At 43.1% G+C, this 17,500-nt stretch overlaps 1 protein-coding gene across 3 annotated transcripts in view; it reads left to right on the plus strand.

Moving 5' to 3' along the window:
- ccdc57 (coiled-coil domain containing 57) overlaps positions 1-17,500 on the plus strand; it is a 33,442-nt gene that overhangs the window by 15,747 nt on the left and 195 nt on the right. For 2 of the 3 annotated variants that reach the window (XM_069724199.1, XM_069724197.1), the window contains exons 13-21: positions 5,969-6,215; positions 6,399-6,557; positions 7,045-7,103; positions 7,185-7,416; positions 8,935-9,044; positions 10,124-10,240; positions 10,483-10,633; positions 16,710-16,962; positions 17,333-17,500. The exon at positions 17,333-17,500 is cut by the window's right edge and continues 195 nt beyond it. In XM_069724199.1, the coding sequence (XP_069580300.1) occupies positions 5,969-6,215; positions 6,399-6,557; positions 7,045-7,103; positions 7,185-7,416; positions 8,935-9,044; positions 10,124-10,240; positions 10,483-10,633; positions 16,710-16,924 (1,290 nt within the window). In that variant the 3' untranslated portion in view covers positions 16,925-16,962; positions 17,333-17,500. The remainder of the gene's footprint in view (positions 1-5,968; positions 6,216-6,398; positions 6,558-7,044; positions 7,104-7,184; positions 7,417-8,934; positions 9,045-10,123; positions 10,241-10,482; positions 10,634-16,709; positions 16,963-17,332) is intronic. The other variant, XM_069724200.1, reaches the window with a different exon arrangement.

The raw sequence follows: 17,500 nt of genomic DNA on the forward strand, positions 1-17,500 counted from the left end.
CCTGACGTACCTCAGTCATGTCCATGTAATGACCTTCTATACAGTCAGTGGTCGTGATTCTAAACCATGGAAGATAAATCCTGGGATCAGACTCAATATAACAAGGCATGGTATTATTTCTCCTAAAACCATTGGGCTCATCTTTCTAGGAGAATGTCCCAACATGTGTGTGACCTGTCAAAAATATATAATATTGTAAACAATGTTGCATCTGATGCACCTTGTTACAGTGAGAACAGACACCATATACAGAGGACATATCTCACATCTGCAGACTACTAATTTTGTACCTTTCATTTATCATGAGTATCATCATCATCATCCCAGTTTGTCGTGTTATTAAATATCATGAGAAGCTCATCCTGTATGCTTGACTTAATGTCACAGAGTGGACAGAGAGTGATCGGATCGTTCAGAGACTCACATGCATGCTCAAATGTCACCGTGACACACGACACCCAGAAATGTTCCCAGAGCAGAAGAACCGCAGGACTGACAACAAGTGATGCAACATGCTGAGGTTCTGTTACCTGACCAGCTGCAGCTCACACAGAACACTCACACACTTCACACACTGCACACACTACACACATTGCACACACACACACACACTGCACACACTGCGCACACTGCACACACACACACACACTTCACACACTGCACACACACACTTCACACACATCACACACTGCACACACTTCACACACATCACACACTTCACACACTTCACACACATCACACACTGCACACACTCACACACTGCACACACTGCACACACTGCACACTGCACACACTGCACACATCACACACTGCATACACTCACACACTGCACACACTGCACACACTGCACACACTGCACACACTCACACACTTCACACACATCACACACTTCACACACATCACACACTTCACACATTGCACACACTGCACACACATCACACACTGCACACATTCACACACTTCACACACATGACACACTTCACACACTTCCACCATTCACACACTTCACACACTTCACACACATCACACACTTCACACACTTCAACCATTCACACACTTCACACACTTCTCACACTTCAACCATTCACACACTTCACACACTTCACACACTTCACACACATCACACACTCCACACACTTCACACACATCTCACACTTCACACACTTCACACACATCACACACCTCACACACTGCACACAGTGCATACACTCACACACTTCACACACATCACACACTTCACACACTGCACACACTTCACACACATCACACACTTCACACACCGCACACACTTCACACACATCACACACTGCACACATTGCACACACTGCACACACTTCACACACTGCACACATTCACACACTTCACACACTTCTACCATTCACACACATCACACACTTCACACACTTCAACCATTCACACACTTCACAGACATCACACACTTCACACACATCACACACTTCACACTGCACACACTTCACACACATCACACACTTCACACACTGCACACACTCACACACTTCACACACATCACACACTGCACACACTGCACACACATCACACACTTCACACACTGCACACATTCACACACTTCACACACATCACACACCTCACACACTTCCACCATTCACACACTTCACACACATCACACATTTCAACCATTCACACACTTCACACACTTCTCACACTTCACACACTTTAACCATTCACACACTTCACACACTTCACACACTGCACACACATCACACACATCACACACTTCACACTGCACACACATCACACACTTCACACACTGCACACACTCACACACTTCACACACATCACACACTTCACACACATCACACACTGCACACACTCACACACTTCACACACATCACACACTGCACACATTGCACACACTGCACACACTTCACACACTGCACACATTCACACACTTCACACACATCACACACTTCACACACTTCTACCATTCACACACATCACACACTTCACACACTTCAACCATTCACACACTTCACAGACATCACACACTTCACACACATCACACACTTCACACTGCACACACTTCACACACATCACACACTTCACACACTCACACACTTCACACACATCACACACTGCACACACATCACACACTTCACACACATCACACACTGCACACACTGCACACTTCACACACTGCACACACATCACACACTTCACACACTGCACACATTCACACACTTCACACACATCACACACCTCACACACTTCCACCATTCACACACTTCACACATTTCAACCATTCACACACTTCACACACTTCTCACACTTCACACACTTTAACCATTCACACACTTCACACACTGCACACACATCACACACATCACACACTTCACACTGCACACACATCACACACTTCACACACTTCACACACTCACACACTTCACACACTGCACACACATCACACACTTCACACACATCACACACTGCACACACTCACACACTTCACACACATCACACACTGCACACACATCACACACTTCACACACATCACACACTGCACACACTGCACACACATCACACACTGCACACATTCACACACTTCACACACATCACACACTTCACACACTTCCACCATTCACACACTTCACACACATCACACACTTCAACCATTCACACACTTCACACACTTCTCACACTTCACACACTTTAACCATTCACACACTTCACACACTGCACACACATCACACACTTCACACACTGCACACACTGCACACATTCACACACTTCCACCATTCACACACTTCACACACTTCAACCCTTCACACACATCACACACTCCACACACTTCAACCATTCACACACTTCAGACACTTCACACACTTCAACCATTCACACACTTCAACCATTCACACACTGCACACACTCACACACTTCACACACATCACACACTTCACACACTTCACACACTGCACATGCTTCACACACATCACACACTTCACACACTTCCACCATTCACACACTTCACACACATCACACACTTCAACGATTCACACACTTCACACACATCACACACTCCACACACTTCACACACTTCAACTATTCACACACTCCACACACTTCACACACTTCAGCTATTCACACACTTCACACACATCACACACTTCACACACATCACACACTTCACACACTGCATACACTCACACACTTCACACACATCACACACTTCACACACGGCACACACTTCACACACTTCACACTGCACACACTTCACACACATCACACACTTCACACACTGCACACACTCACACACCTCACACACTGCACACACATCACACACTTCACACACTGCACACATTCACACACTTCACACACTTCCACCATTCACACATTTCACACACATCACACACTTCACACACTTCAACCATTCACACACTTCACACACTTCACACACATCACACACTCCACACACTTCACACACTTCAAACATTCACACACTTCACACACATCACACACATCACACACATCACACACTGCACACACTGCACACACATCACACACTTCACACACTTCACACACTGCACACACTTCACACACATCACACACTTCACACACTGCACACACATCACACACTGCACACATTCACACACTTCACACACATCACACACTTCACACACTTCCACCATTCACACACTTCACACACATCACACACTTCAACCATTCACACACTTCACACACTTCTCACACTTCACACACTTTAACCATTCACACACTTCACACACTTCACACACTTCACACACATCACACACTCCACACACGTCACACACTTCAAACATGCACACACTTCACACACATCACACACATCACACACTTCACACACTGCACACACATCACACACTGCACACACTTCACACACATCACACACTTCACACACATCACACACTTCACGCACTGCACACACTCACACACTTCACACACATCACACACTTCACACACTGCACACACTTCACACACATCACACACTTCACACACTGCACACACTCACACACTTCAACCATTCACACACTTCAACCATTCACACACTTCACACACTTCACACACATGACACACTTCACACACTTCAACCATTCACACACTTCACACACATCACACACTTCACACACTGCACACACTCACAAACTTCACACACTCCACACACTTCACACACTTCAACCATTCACACACTTCACACACATCACACACTTCACACACATCACACACCCCACACATCACACACTTCACACACTTCACACACATCACACACTTCACACACATCACACACTTCACACACATCACACACTTCAACCATTCACACACTTCACACACATCACTCACTTCAACCATTCACACACTTCAAACATTCACACACTTCACACATCACACATCATACACATCACAGACATCACACACTTCACACACTTCACACACATGACACACTTCACACACATCACACACTTCAGCCATTCACACACTTCAACCATTCACACACTTCACAAACATCACACACATCACACACTTCAACCATTCACACACTTCACACACATCACACACTTTACACACATCACACACTTCACACTTTACACACATTTCACACTTCACACACATCACACACTCCACACACGTCACACACTTCAAACATGCACACACTTCACACACATCACACACATCACACACTTCACACACTGCACACACATCACACACTGCACACACTTCACACACATCACCACTTCACACACATCACACACTTCACGCACTGCACACACTCACACACTTCACACACATCACACACTTCACACACTGCACACACTTCACACACATCACACACTTCACACACTGCACACACTCACACACTTCAACCATTCACACACTTCAACCATTCACACACTTCACACACTTCACACACTTCACACACACATGACACACTTCACACACTTCAACCATTCACACACTTCACACACATCACACACTTCACACACTGCACACACTCACAAACTTCACACACTCCACACACTTCACACACTTCAACCATTCACACACTTCACACACATCACACACTTCACACACATCACACACCCCACACATCACACACTTCACACACTTCACACACATCACACACTTCACACACATCACACACTTCACACACATCACACACTTCAACCATTCACACACTTCACACACATCACTCACTTCAACCATTCACACACTTCAAACATTCACACACTTCACACATCACACATCATACACATCACAGACATCACACACTTCACACACTTCACACACATGACACACTTCACACACTTCACACACATCACACACATCACACACTTCAGCCATTCACACACTTCAACCATTCACACACTTCACAAACATCACACACATCACACACTTCAACCATTCACACACTTCACACATCTCACACATCACACTTCACACATTTTACACATCACACACTTCACACATCACACTTCACACGTTACACTTCACACACATCACACTTCTCACACTTCACACATCACACATTTTACACATCACACACTTCACACACTTCACACGTTACACTTCACACACATCACACTTCACACACTTCACACATCACACATTTCACACATCACACACTTCACACATCACACTTCACACGTCACACTTCACACACTTCACACATGACACATTTAACACATATCACACATCACACTTCACACACTTCACACACTGTACACATCACACTTCACACATATCACACATCATTGAAGGAGCTGCACCACTCTGATGTCCTCTGACACTATTTACAATTTGACCATTTAGTGCATAAGGGTGGGCCACATATCTTCAGTAGATCTCCCTGTAAATGTGCATGTAAAGACATGCCAGGATATATGATGTAAAGGACATATGATGTAAAGTCACCTGATCTATAAACATTAAGTACATCGTTGTGTCTCCATGAACTCAGGGTGTCCCACCAGACGTAGATTCTCTGTCATCAGAGGAGATCCACCGTCTGCAGCAGCAGAACAGCGTCCTGCGTGCTGTGGTCACCCAGATGAGGAAGGACATGGAGGGTCTCAGCTGTCTCCGTCCTCAGGTTGATCCTCAGACCTCTTCTCCTCCGTCGGCTCAGCATCCAGCATCCTCCGTCAGGCCTTCAGCTAACACTCAGGTGGCCCCCCGACCCCCCGCTGACATCTTCTCCAAAACAGGTGTGGTCAGCAGCTTTTGCTTTCGCCTTTTTCCACCTTTTTTTCAATTGACCCAAGTGGTTAGCAGGTCACTGATTGTTACCATGGAAACATTGGTCAGCCAGTGTCACTGAAGTTTGTTAAAGTTCAAACTGACCTAACACAACAGTCCTGTCTAACATATCTTGGTGAAATCCTCCCCAGACTGCACTCAGCCTGTGGACCAGGAGGTGTCATGCAGCAGGCACCTGGAGGGGCAGCTAGGAGGAGCTACAGGTGTGTCTCACCTGGCTGCAGCCACAGACAGACCTGCAGAGGAGCTGACCTGTACAGTCTCACACCACAAACACAGAGAGAACCAAGGTCCTCTGAAGGTTTCATTCACGTAGTTCCATATTCTAACATGATCTTACTGCACATTACAGAGTGAGTAGTTATAGTCTAGTTCCCCATCAGGAACAGGAAGGAGCATCAGAGTGGAGACCGACAAATACAAACAATGCACTTAAACACAGAACAAACAAGAGTTTCCTATGAAATATTTTGAATTATTTTGTAAAAACATTACCCATCAAACACTCCCATATATATATAACTCCTATTGTCGTGTAACAGAAGACGCAGCTTTAACTTTCATCTAACTTTTAAGGTCATTTTAATTTAACTTAAACTGTCAAGAAGTGTCAAGCTGGTAAAACCTGGCTGCTGCTCTCCAACAGATATTCATTTGATTATATTTTCACCTGATAACTGAAACCTTTATCTTGTTTAAGATGTTATTTCTGTCCGTTAGTGATGTAAAAGGACTTTCTGTGTGAACTTTGTCCTGCTATGTGGTGATGATCCACAGGTGGTCTGCGTCCGGGTGACCCTGCCGACACCCCTGCTCCCGCCACCATCCTGGACCAGGTACTGAATGAAGATCGGTGTACCTGTGTTGCATCCCGGTGGCGACCTGAACCTGTTTCCTCTCCTCTTCTTTCCTGTCAGAGTGCTCTGGTGCGGCGGCTGCAGGAGGAGAAGCTGTATTTGCAGCAGCAGGTTTCAGCTCCGACGTCTGCTGCTGTGTTCGGAGATGTCCGTCGGGGTAAAAGCAGCCCTCCTCTCCTGCGCAGCAGACTGAAGCAGGCAGCGTCCTGCATCGCCCGTCTGAGCAGAGAGAAGCAGCAGCTGATAGAGATGGGCAACCGCCTCCGGGCACAGATCACCACAGGACTGCAGGGTACGGAGACACACTCAGCACCTCACAGATCAGAGCAGACGCTGCTGTCAGCGGACGCTCATTCAGTACCAGTTCAACCAGGATTTGATTTAACAAAATGATGTTTAAATTCAGAGACACTTTGGAAACTTCCAGAATTGCAGGAAAATGTGGTGCTCTGATATTCCAGCCAGGAAGCAGCAGTCCATCATCACTGAACCTCAGGTCAGAGCAACATGAAAATACATGTGGTGGTTTCAAACAATATATCACAGTTTAACATGGACTGAGTCATTCAACATGTAAAGCTCAGCTCTGCAGCAGTCGTCGTACTCCAGAACCATTTCTTGCTTCAGGCACTGAAGACGTTCTGCAGAAAGAAGCACATGTATGAAATTAAACTGAAGCAGCCTCACATAGACATTTTAAAAAAAATGCATATTTATAAATACGGTCTTCTCTCCATCCACAGAATGATATACTTCATGTGTGGTTGTAACAGAACTCCACTGTTTGGCCAAATCGATGACACATCAGTCTTTTACGAAGGATTTCCCTCTTTTGCCGCTAAATGAACAAACTGTCCAGAAAACATGCAAACAGACCGAAACAGAAACTTCTTCATTCATTCAGTTCTGCTCATCATCTAGAATTATCTCTGCATATCAAAATAAAGGAGTGAAACAGGCGCACACTCAAACATATTGAGACTGGAAGGTGTGTTTGTGGTGAACCTGCAGACATGTAAAGTTGTTTGTGCTGTTTACTTGTGAAGACTGGGACGCCATGTTCTCCCAGTGTGCCTCTGGTGGCCACAGAGTGTGTTAGCAGTGTTTGTCCCGGTCAGACGTCAGGAAGACTCCTTCACTTCATGTGTTCGTCTCTTCCTTTGGTCCTTGCTCCTCCCACTGAGGATGTGTGACAGTCACTTCCTGCAGCATCATTTTGAGGAGACAGCAAACAACTCATGATGTTACATTTCAACTGTCGGATCTGCAGGGATCATCTATCACATGTGGAGAATAAATTACATCAGAATTAACAGATTAAAATCCCTTGTTGCTGGATGAATACTGAACACTGTCGCCTCATGATAACCAAGACTGTTCTGTACATCACAGTCACAACGAGCCAACAGGTTCCAAGAAAGGGAAATAACAAATGTCAAGATTTTGGCTCACAAAGAAGAAATAGACAAAGTTATAGGAGAATATATTTTATTATTTATAATTCCCACATGTATTATGTTTATATTATGAAACATATGAGTCACTATAGAACTACCGTTGGTGCTGTTTCCACCTGGAGTTGATCTAATCTACAACATCATGAATACTACAGTAACACCCTGACTGATCCTTCTGCTGCTGCAACACATCAGCTGAGTCCTCTGTGAGACTTCTCCTGCCTCCGAATTTTAACATCCTTAATGACGGAGGACCTCGAGCACTTCCTGGGTCCTCAGGATGGAAGACAGAGGACAGGAGGGAGCATAATTAACAACTTGAAAGTACCTTCAGTTCTTTGTATTTCCAACAGAATCAGTGGAGCCAGAGAGGGACACCACAGAGACAGCAGGAGACCCAGCAGGAGACCCAGCTGACCGTCTGTCTGTCCTGCAGCAGCTGCAGTATCAGCTCACCTCACAGGTATCTCACTGGTCAGGTCTCCGTTCCTCTGCAGTCATCATCTCCCTGAAACATCTCACCCCACCATGCTGCTCTGTAGAGACACTGTTAGACACATGATGAGCGGACAGTTCAGTCCTTTACATGCAGGGAACCTGGTTTACATCATCTATTTGAGAACATCGGTCCACAGAGACTTCTTGGACTTTGTGTTTTTTGTCCTGACATGCAGTTAAACTGTTGAATCTTACAGACACAGGTGGATTCAACATCTCAGGAAAGATGAAAGTAAGGTGAGACAGTGGTGCTAGTCTTTAACATTTTATTATCATAGGTCATTAAGTGAAATAGATATTATATCCATCTAAAATAAAATCCACCTCACCTCAGGGGGCACTCAGACTGAAACTGCTGTTTGATTCTCTGTCATGCCGCCAGAGGGCGCTGTGGACCCACTAATGTGTTTACATTGCATATTAAGATAGGATAAGATAAAATAAGACTTTATTAATCCCACAGTGGGGAAATTTAGTCATCACAGCAGCATAGAAACACAGTGAGGAGAAAAAGAGAAAAAGAAAAGGTGCACACAATAAGCAAAAATTACAAATACGTATGTAATAAAATAAAAAATAATAATATACAAATAGTAGCTATTATATAAAATAAAGAATGTTTTAGAAAAATTAAGACCAATGAATGAATACACACACACAAACTATACACACACAAAAAAAATCAATAAATACAATTTGGGATGAAGAAATGTGTCAGGTGTTCTGACATACAGCTCCATTATTTTAGGCTGGTGTTGAACAGTGTGACAGCCGTCGGGACGAAGGACCTGTGGTAGTGCTCGTTCCTGCACTGAGGGTGCAGCAGTCCGTATAATATTGCTTTATTTTATATTTTAACTATTTGTGTTCATTTGATGTATTTTATTTCTTTTCTATATTTTTAAATGTTCCTTTATATGTGAAACACTGCATGTCATTTTCTCGCTGTGAAGCACTTTGATCTGCATTTCTTGTCTGAATGGGGCTATACAAATGTAGTTTAAAATTATAATTATAATTATGATTATTATTATTGACTGACAGGAGCTGCAGTACGCTCTGAAGCAGAGGACTCGTCTCCTCCCAGGAACCAACAGTCGAGCTCCTCCGACTGAAGGACCTGCCGACTCTCAGGGGAACGACGTCACGGAGAGGTCAAAGGTGACAACCTTCAGTATCACATGAAATTATTACAAAGTTCAGCTGCTGAGTTCACTGAATGAACGTCTGCTGGTTCAAAACCATCTTTCTGAAACATTTTAGTCTCCACATTCATTAAGTTTGGACTGATAAACTGTGATAATAATAATAATAATACGTGTTTATGTCTGTCTGATTCCAGACTGTTCACTGGCCTGTCAGTAAAATATTTTAAAGATGACTCTTCCTCTGTTCTTCTTCAGAGCTCTGAGTACAAAGAGACCCGTCCTCCTCCGTCACAGCTCCACTCAGGTGTGTCCCGGCCTCACCTGTCATCAGACGAGTCTCTGCGCTCTTTAAAGGAGCTGTGGGACAAACTGGACCACGGACTCGGTCTGTCTGTGTTTTCAGAAGGTAACCACACCGACTCAGATAGAAGCACGCCGCTCCACATGTACACAGCAACACGCTACACGCTACACACTACACGCTACACGCTAGGTTCAAGCTCACCAACAGGTGCCTGCTGTCAGCTTACTGTCAGTGTAATGAATTACTCATCCAACCTCCACTCAGCTACATCAATATAATATCAACATGCTAATGCTCCGATAAAAAGATCAAGTGCACAGTCAGCACATATCACACTATAAAGGACTGGTGTCAGTGCTGCAACATACTGAACCATTCAGAAGTCTGTGCTTCAGATCATAATAATAATAATGATAATAAACTTTATTTGTATAACACCTTTCAGAAATGCAGCTGAAAGTTGTCCCAGCAAGAAAATGACATGCAGTGTTTCATATATATAAAGGAACATTTAAAAATATTTTAAAAAAGAAAGAAATGAAATGCATAAAATTAAACACAACTACAGTTAAAATATAAAATAGAACAATATCCATTTTAAAGGTGCAGTGGTTCAAAGTTTAGGAGAGCTTCAGGATTAGCTGGTTGAAGACTAAAGTAAAGAGACATGTTTTAAAAGTATTCCTGATATCTGCAGGTCATGTTTCACAGCTCCGGAGGAGAACTGACTGAAGATGAATCCACCATTTTCTTTCAGTTTTCAAATATGCTCCATGTCCATGGAAACAGTCACATTTTCTCCCCCTGTAGCTGAGTGACTTCATGCACCTGCTGTGATGACAGTAGCATGTCCAAGTATCATCCATCAGTGATGTCATCAACCATCATCCATCAGTGATGTCATCATCCATCAGTGATGTCATCGTTGGTTTGTGAACGTTATGAATCCTCCAGTTCAGATTCTGTCCGTCACCATCTTTGCTAGTTCGGAGCGGTTTGGAGCAGGAAGTGACCATATTTGGAGGAGCTGGGGGAGGAGCCAGAGGTGGATCTGACCGATCTGATCGGAAACCTGAGGATACTACGTCCCGCCCACCGATAGCTGTAACCTGACTGCACCGCAGGCCTGTCAATCAAACAGACACGCCCCCAAAAACAGGTCTTCTTGAATCTTCTTTTCTAATGAATGAGGGATTATTTTCAGATGGACCTCCAGAAAACTAAGAAGAAGGAGTGACTTCAGCTAACAACACCGAGATAACTGATGGACACATTTTATTCACTTTGGATTTGATGAGAGAAGTTGAATGGGAGTCCATGGAGCCGGAGGCTTTTTGGAGCCGACCTCTAGTGGCACTCGCTGGTATTGCAGCTGAAGACACTTCTGGATCAGAACCATTTTACAGACCTGAAGCTATGAACTCTTTTATATCCAGTCTGTGGTTTTATATCTAGTCTGTAGTTTTATATCCAGTCTGTGTATTATATCCAGTCTGTCGTTTTATATCCAGTCTGTCGTTTTACAGTGGGTACGGAAAGTATTCAGACCCCTTTACATTTTTCACTCTTTGTTTCATTGCAGCCATTTGCTAAAATCAAAAAAGTTCATTTTATTTCTCATTAATGTACACTCAGCACCCCATTTTGACAGAAAAAAAACAGAATTGTAGAAATTTGTGCAAATTTATTAAAAAGGAAAAACTGAAATATCACATGGTCATAAGTATTCAGACCCTTTGCTGTGACACTCATATTTAACTCACATGCTGTCCATTTCTTCTGATCCTCCTTGAGATGGTTCTACTCCTTCATTGGAGTCCAGCTGTGTTTAATTAAACTGATTGGACTTGATTAGGAAAGGCACACACCTGTCTATATAAGACCTTACAGCTCACAGTGCATGTCAGAGCAAATGAGAATCATGAGGTCGAAGGAACTGTCCAAGGAGCTCAGAGACAGAATTGTGGCAAGGCACAGATCTGGCCAAGGTTACAAAATAATTTCTGCAGCACTCAAGGTTCCTAAGAGCACAGTGGCCTCCATAATCCTTAAATGGAAGAAGTTTGGGACGACCAGAACTCTTCCTAGACCTGGCCGTCCAGCCAAACTGAGCAATCGTGGGAGAAGAGCCTTGGTGAGAGAGGTAAAGAAGAACCCAAAGATCACTGTGGCTGAGCTCCAGAGATGCAGTAGGGAGATGGTAGAAAGTTCCACAAAGTCAACTATCACTGCAGCCCTCCACCAGTCGGGGCTTTATGGCAGAGTGGCCCGACGGAAGCCTCTCCTCAGTGCAAGACATATGAAAGCCCGCATAGAGTTTGACAAAAAACACATGAAGGACTCCCAGACTATGAGAAATAAGATTCTCTGGTCTGATGAGACCAAGATTGAACTTTTTGGCGTTAATTCTAAGCGGTATGTGTGGAGAAAACCAGGCACTGCTCATCACCTGCCCAATACAATCCCAACAGTGAAACATGGTGGTGGCAGCATCATGCTATGGGGGTGTTTTTCAGCTGCAGGGACAGGACGACTGGTTGCAATTGAAGGAAAGATGAATGCGGCCAAGTACAGAGATATCCTGGAAGAAAACCTCTTCCAGAGTGCTCTGGACCTCAGACTGGGCTGAAGGTTCACCTTCCAACAAGACAATGACCCGAAGCACACAGCTAAAATAACAAAGGAGTGGCTTCGGAACAACTCTGTGACCATTCTTGACTGGCCTAGCCAGAGCCCTGACCTAAACCCAATGGAGCATCTCTGGAGAGACCTGAAAATGTCTGTCCACCAACGTTCACCATCCAACCTGACGGAACTGGAGAGGATCTGCAAGGAAGAATGGCAGAGGATCCCCAAATTCAGGTGTGAAAAGCTTGTTGCATCATTCCCAAGAAGACTCATGGCTGTACTAGCTCAAAAGGGTGCTTCTACTCAATACTGAGCAATAATGAGAAATAAAATGAACTTTTTTGATTTTAGCAAATGGCTGCAATGAAACAAAGAGTGAAACATTTAAAGGGGTCTGAATACTTTCCGTACCCACTGTATATCCAGTCTGTAGTTTTATATCCAGTCTGTGGTTTTATATCCAGTCTGTAGTTTTATATCCAGTCTGTAGTTTTATATCCAGTCTGTGTTTTATATCCAGTCTGTGGTTTTATATCCAGTCTGTAGTTTTATATCCAGTCTGTGTTTTATATCCAGTCTGTGGTTTTATATCCAGTCTGTAGTTTTATATCCAGTCTGTGTTTTATATCAAGTCTGTAGTTTTATATCCAGTCTGTGGTTTTATATCCAGTCTGTAGTTTTATATCCAGTCTGTAGTTTTATATCTAGTCTGTGGTTTTGTATCAGTCTGTGGTTTTATATCCAGTCTGTGGCTTTATATCCAGTCTATAGTTTTATATCCAGTCTGTGTTTTATATCCAGTCTGTGTTTTATATCCAGTCTGTAGTTTTATATCCAGTCTGTAGTTTTATATCTAGTCTGTGGTTTTATATCCAGTCTGTAGTTTTATATCCAGTCTGTAGTTTTATATCCAGTCTGTGTTTTATATCCAGTCTGTAGTTTTATATCCAGTCTGTGGTTTTATATCCAGTCTGTAGTTTTATATCCAGTCTGTGGTTTTATATCCAGTCTGTGGTTTTATATCCAGTCTGTAGTTTTATATCCAATCTGGGTTTTGTATCCAGTCTGTGGTTTTAGATCCAGTCTGTAGTTCTGTATTCAGTCTGTTTTATATACAGTCTGTAGTTTTATAGCCAGTCTGTAGTTTTATATTCAGTCTGTGGTTTTATATCCAGCCTGCGTTTTATATCCAGTCTGTAGTTTTATAGCCAGTATGTGTTTTATATCCAGTCTGTGGTTTTATATCCAGCCTGTGTTTTATATCCAGTCTGTGTTTTATATCCAGTCTGTAGTTTTATATCCAGTCTGTGGTTTTATATCCAGTCTGTAGTTTTATATCCAGTCTGTGGTTTTATATCCAGTCTGTAGTTCTATATCCAGTCTGTGTTTTATATCCAGTCTGTAGTTTTATATCCAGTCTGTGGTTTATATCCAGCCTGTGTTTTATATCCAGCCTGTGTTTTGTATCCAGTCTGTAGTTTTATATCCAGTCTGTGTTTTGTATCCAGTCTGTAGTTTAATATCCAGTCTGTGGTTTTATATCCAGTCTGTGGTTTTATATCCAGTCTGTGTTTTATATCCAGTCTGTAGTTTTATATCCAGTCTGTGGTTTTATATCCAGTCTGTAGTTTTATATCCAGTCTGTGGTTTTATATCCAGTCTGTAGTTTTATATCCAGTCTGTAGTTTTATATCCAGTCTGTGTTTTATATCTAGTCTGTAGTTTTATATCCAGTCTGTGGTTTTATATCCAGTGGTTTTATATCCAGTCTGTGGTTTTATATATCCAGTCTGTGGTTTTATATCCAGTCTGTAGTTTTATATCCAGTCTGTGGTTTTATATCCAGTCTGTGGTTTTATATCCAGTCTTTAGTTTTATATCCAGTCTGTGGTTTATATCCAGTCTGTAGTTTTATATCCAGTCTGTGGTTTTATATCCAGTCTGTCCAGTCTGTGGTTTTATATCCAGTCTGTGTGTTTTATATCCATCCAGTCTGTGGTTTTATATCCAGTCTGTGTTTTATATCCAGTGGTTTTATATCCAGTCTGTAGTTTTATATCCAGTCTGTGGTTTTATATCCAGTCTGTGTTTTATATCCAGTCTGTGTTTTATATCCAGTCTGTGGTTTTATATCCAGTCTGTGGTTTTATATCCAGTCTGTAGTTTTATATCCAGTCTGTGGTTTTATATCCAGTCTGTGGTTTTATATCCAGTCTGTGTAGTTTTATATCCAGTCTGTAGTTTTATATCCAGTCTGTGGTTTTATATCCAGTCTGTAGTTTTATATCCAGTCTGTGGTTTTATATCCAGTCTGTGGTTTTATATCCAGTCTGTGGTTTTATATCCAGTCTGTGTTTTATATCCAGTCTGTAGTTTTATATCCAGTCTGTGGTTTTATATCCAGTCTGTAGTTTTATATCCAGTCTGTGTTTTATATCAAGTCTGTGGTTTTATTTCCAGTCTGTGGTTTTATATCCAGTCTGTAGTTTTATATCCAGTCTGTGGTTTTATATCCAGTCTGTAGTTTTATATCCAGTCTGTAGTTTTATATCCAGTCTGTGGTTTTATATCCAGTCTGTAGTTTTATATCCAGTCTGTGGTTTTATATCCAGTCTGTAGTTTTATATCCAGTCTGTGGTTTTATATCCAGTCTGTGGTTTTATATCCAGTCTGTGGTTTTATATCCAGTCTGTGAGCATGTCACAGTTTGTATTACTACAACCTGCCAGGTCTCAGTCCACCAGGCTGCTCTTGGTCCTTTTGTTGTCCGCCTTGTCAGAGACTCCTCCAGTCTGCTGCAGACTCTTTGCCATCCTCACAAACACAAAGTTTGTCACTTCATGTGAATACACAACCTGTCGGCCCAGTAGACACAGTCAAGGACAGATCCACTGATGATCTGTTGCTCAACGTCTGTCGGCCTTCCAGAGAACAGTTTCTCAACCCGGTCAGGCTGAGACGCCGTGATCAGCATCACACCATTCAGCAGTTGTGAAACCAGATAAACTGTCACAATGTTTGACTGGAACTGATAATAAACTGTGGTCAGCAGGTCAGAGGGTTTAATAGATATTAAAGCAACTGTTTAAACTACTGCAGAGGGAACAGAGCAAAGTTTAGGAAAGTTAAATCTTGATGTGAATCTTCTATTGAGGGTTAAACAAGGACAAACTGTGTTTCTGTGTTCTTTCCTTGTTCATGTAAGTGATGCGGTCAAAGAGAAACTTGGGATGTTAAAATGTTCTGCTGAAATAAACAAGACCTTCCTTTTCCTTCCAGATGTTCAAGCTACCCATGCCATGTGCACTAATGCATCCTGTACCATCACAGATGCTGGCTTTAGAACTGAGCTGATAACAAGCTGGATGGTCCCTCTCCTCTTTAACCTGGAGAATGCAGCGTCCATGATTTCCAAACAGAATCTCAGAATTTGATTCAGCAGACCTCAGGACAGTTGTCCTCCGACCCCTGAACCACTCTGACTCCCACAGATGTGGATGTAAACCTTGTTAAAGCTGTTGAAGAGAGCCGTGTCCTGTCTGTCCTGCAGGTGAAGGTGAGCTGAGCAGGAAGGACCTGTCCCAGTCTGCTGGTTCTGGAGTCCAGATTACGGTGCACGGTCCCGGTCTGGTTCACAGTCAGCCCTCAGCTGAGGTCCAGCAGAAGAGGGACCCGGCTAAAACACCATCAAACAGAACCAGGACCAGCAGACCTGCAGCACCGGGCAGAACCAGCAGGATCAGGAACTACAACATTAAAGACTGACACAGGTTGGACAGTCTGAACATCAGCTGGTCCAGTAGGTGAGTTATAGATCCTCCTCAGACAGGTCTGAGAAAACAACCCTGATGATGTCACCAGTTATCTTAGTGACCAGTCACCAGCAGGACAGACACACTTCACACTTTTAGCTCATTTTATATTTACATTTTGTTATCTTTAACTTGTATTCATCCATTTTAAGAGTCACCTTCCTGCTGGTCTGGGGAACAGCTGGCCTTCACAATAAGAGACTGAGGCGAAGAGCAGTGTTTATTTAGTTTATTTTGAAGACAGATATGAAGTTGTAGGTAAACTGTATCTCTAACGTGTATTTCCTTTGTTTTGTCTGCTTGTCACTGAGGGTTTGTTCTCCGTCAGTGTCGTTCAGTTCGGTCTTTCTAATTTGTTAAGATTAAGTTATTGTCTGGAGGACGAGGAGGACGTAGACACACTCCTGATGACTGAGGGTCCTAAACCACCTGAACCGCCCTCTGCCCCCCCGACCGTGAGGTGAGACCTCTGCTGCTACAACCTCTCCCCAGGTGAAGAAGATTGTCAGCATTGCCAGCAGCTTGAGCC

Source organism: Brachyistius frenatus, unplaced genomic scaffold (genome assembly GCF_029030835.1).
Source record: "Brachyistius frenatus isolate BFR_SWC_R1_liver_20210118 unplaced genomic scaffold, ASM2903083v1 Contig_364, whole genome shotgun sequence".
Classification (NCBI taxonomy): domain Eukaryota; kingdom Metazoa; phylum Chordata; class Actinopteri; family Embiotocidae; genus Brachyistius; species Brachyistius frenatus.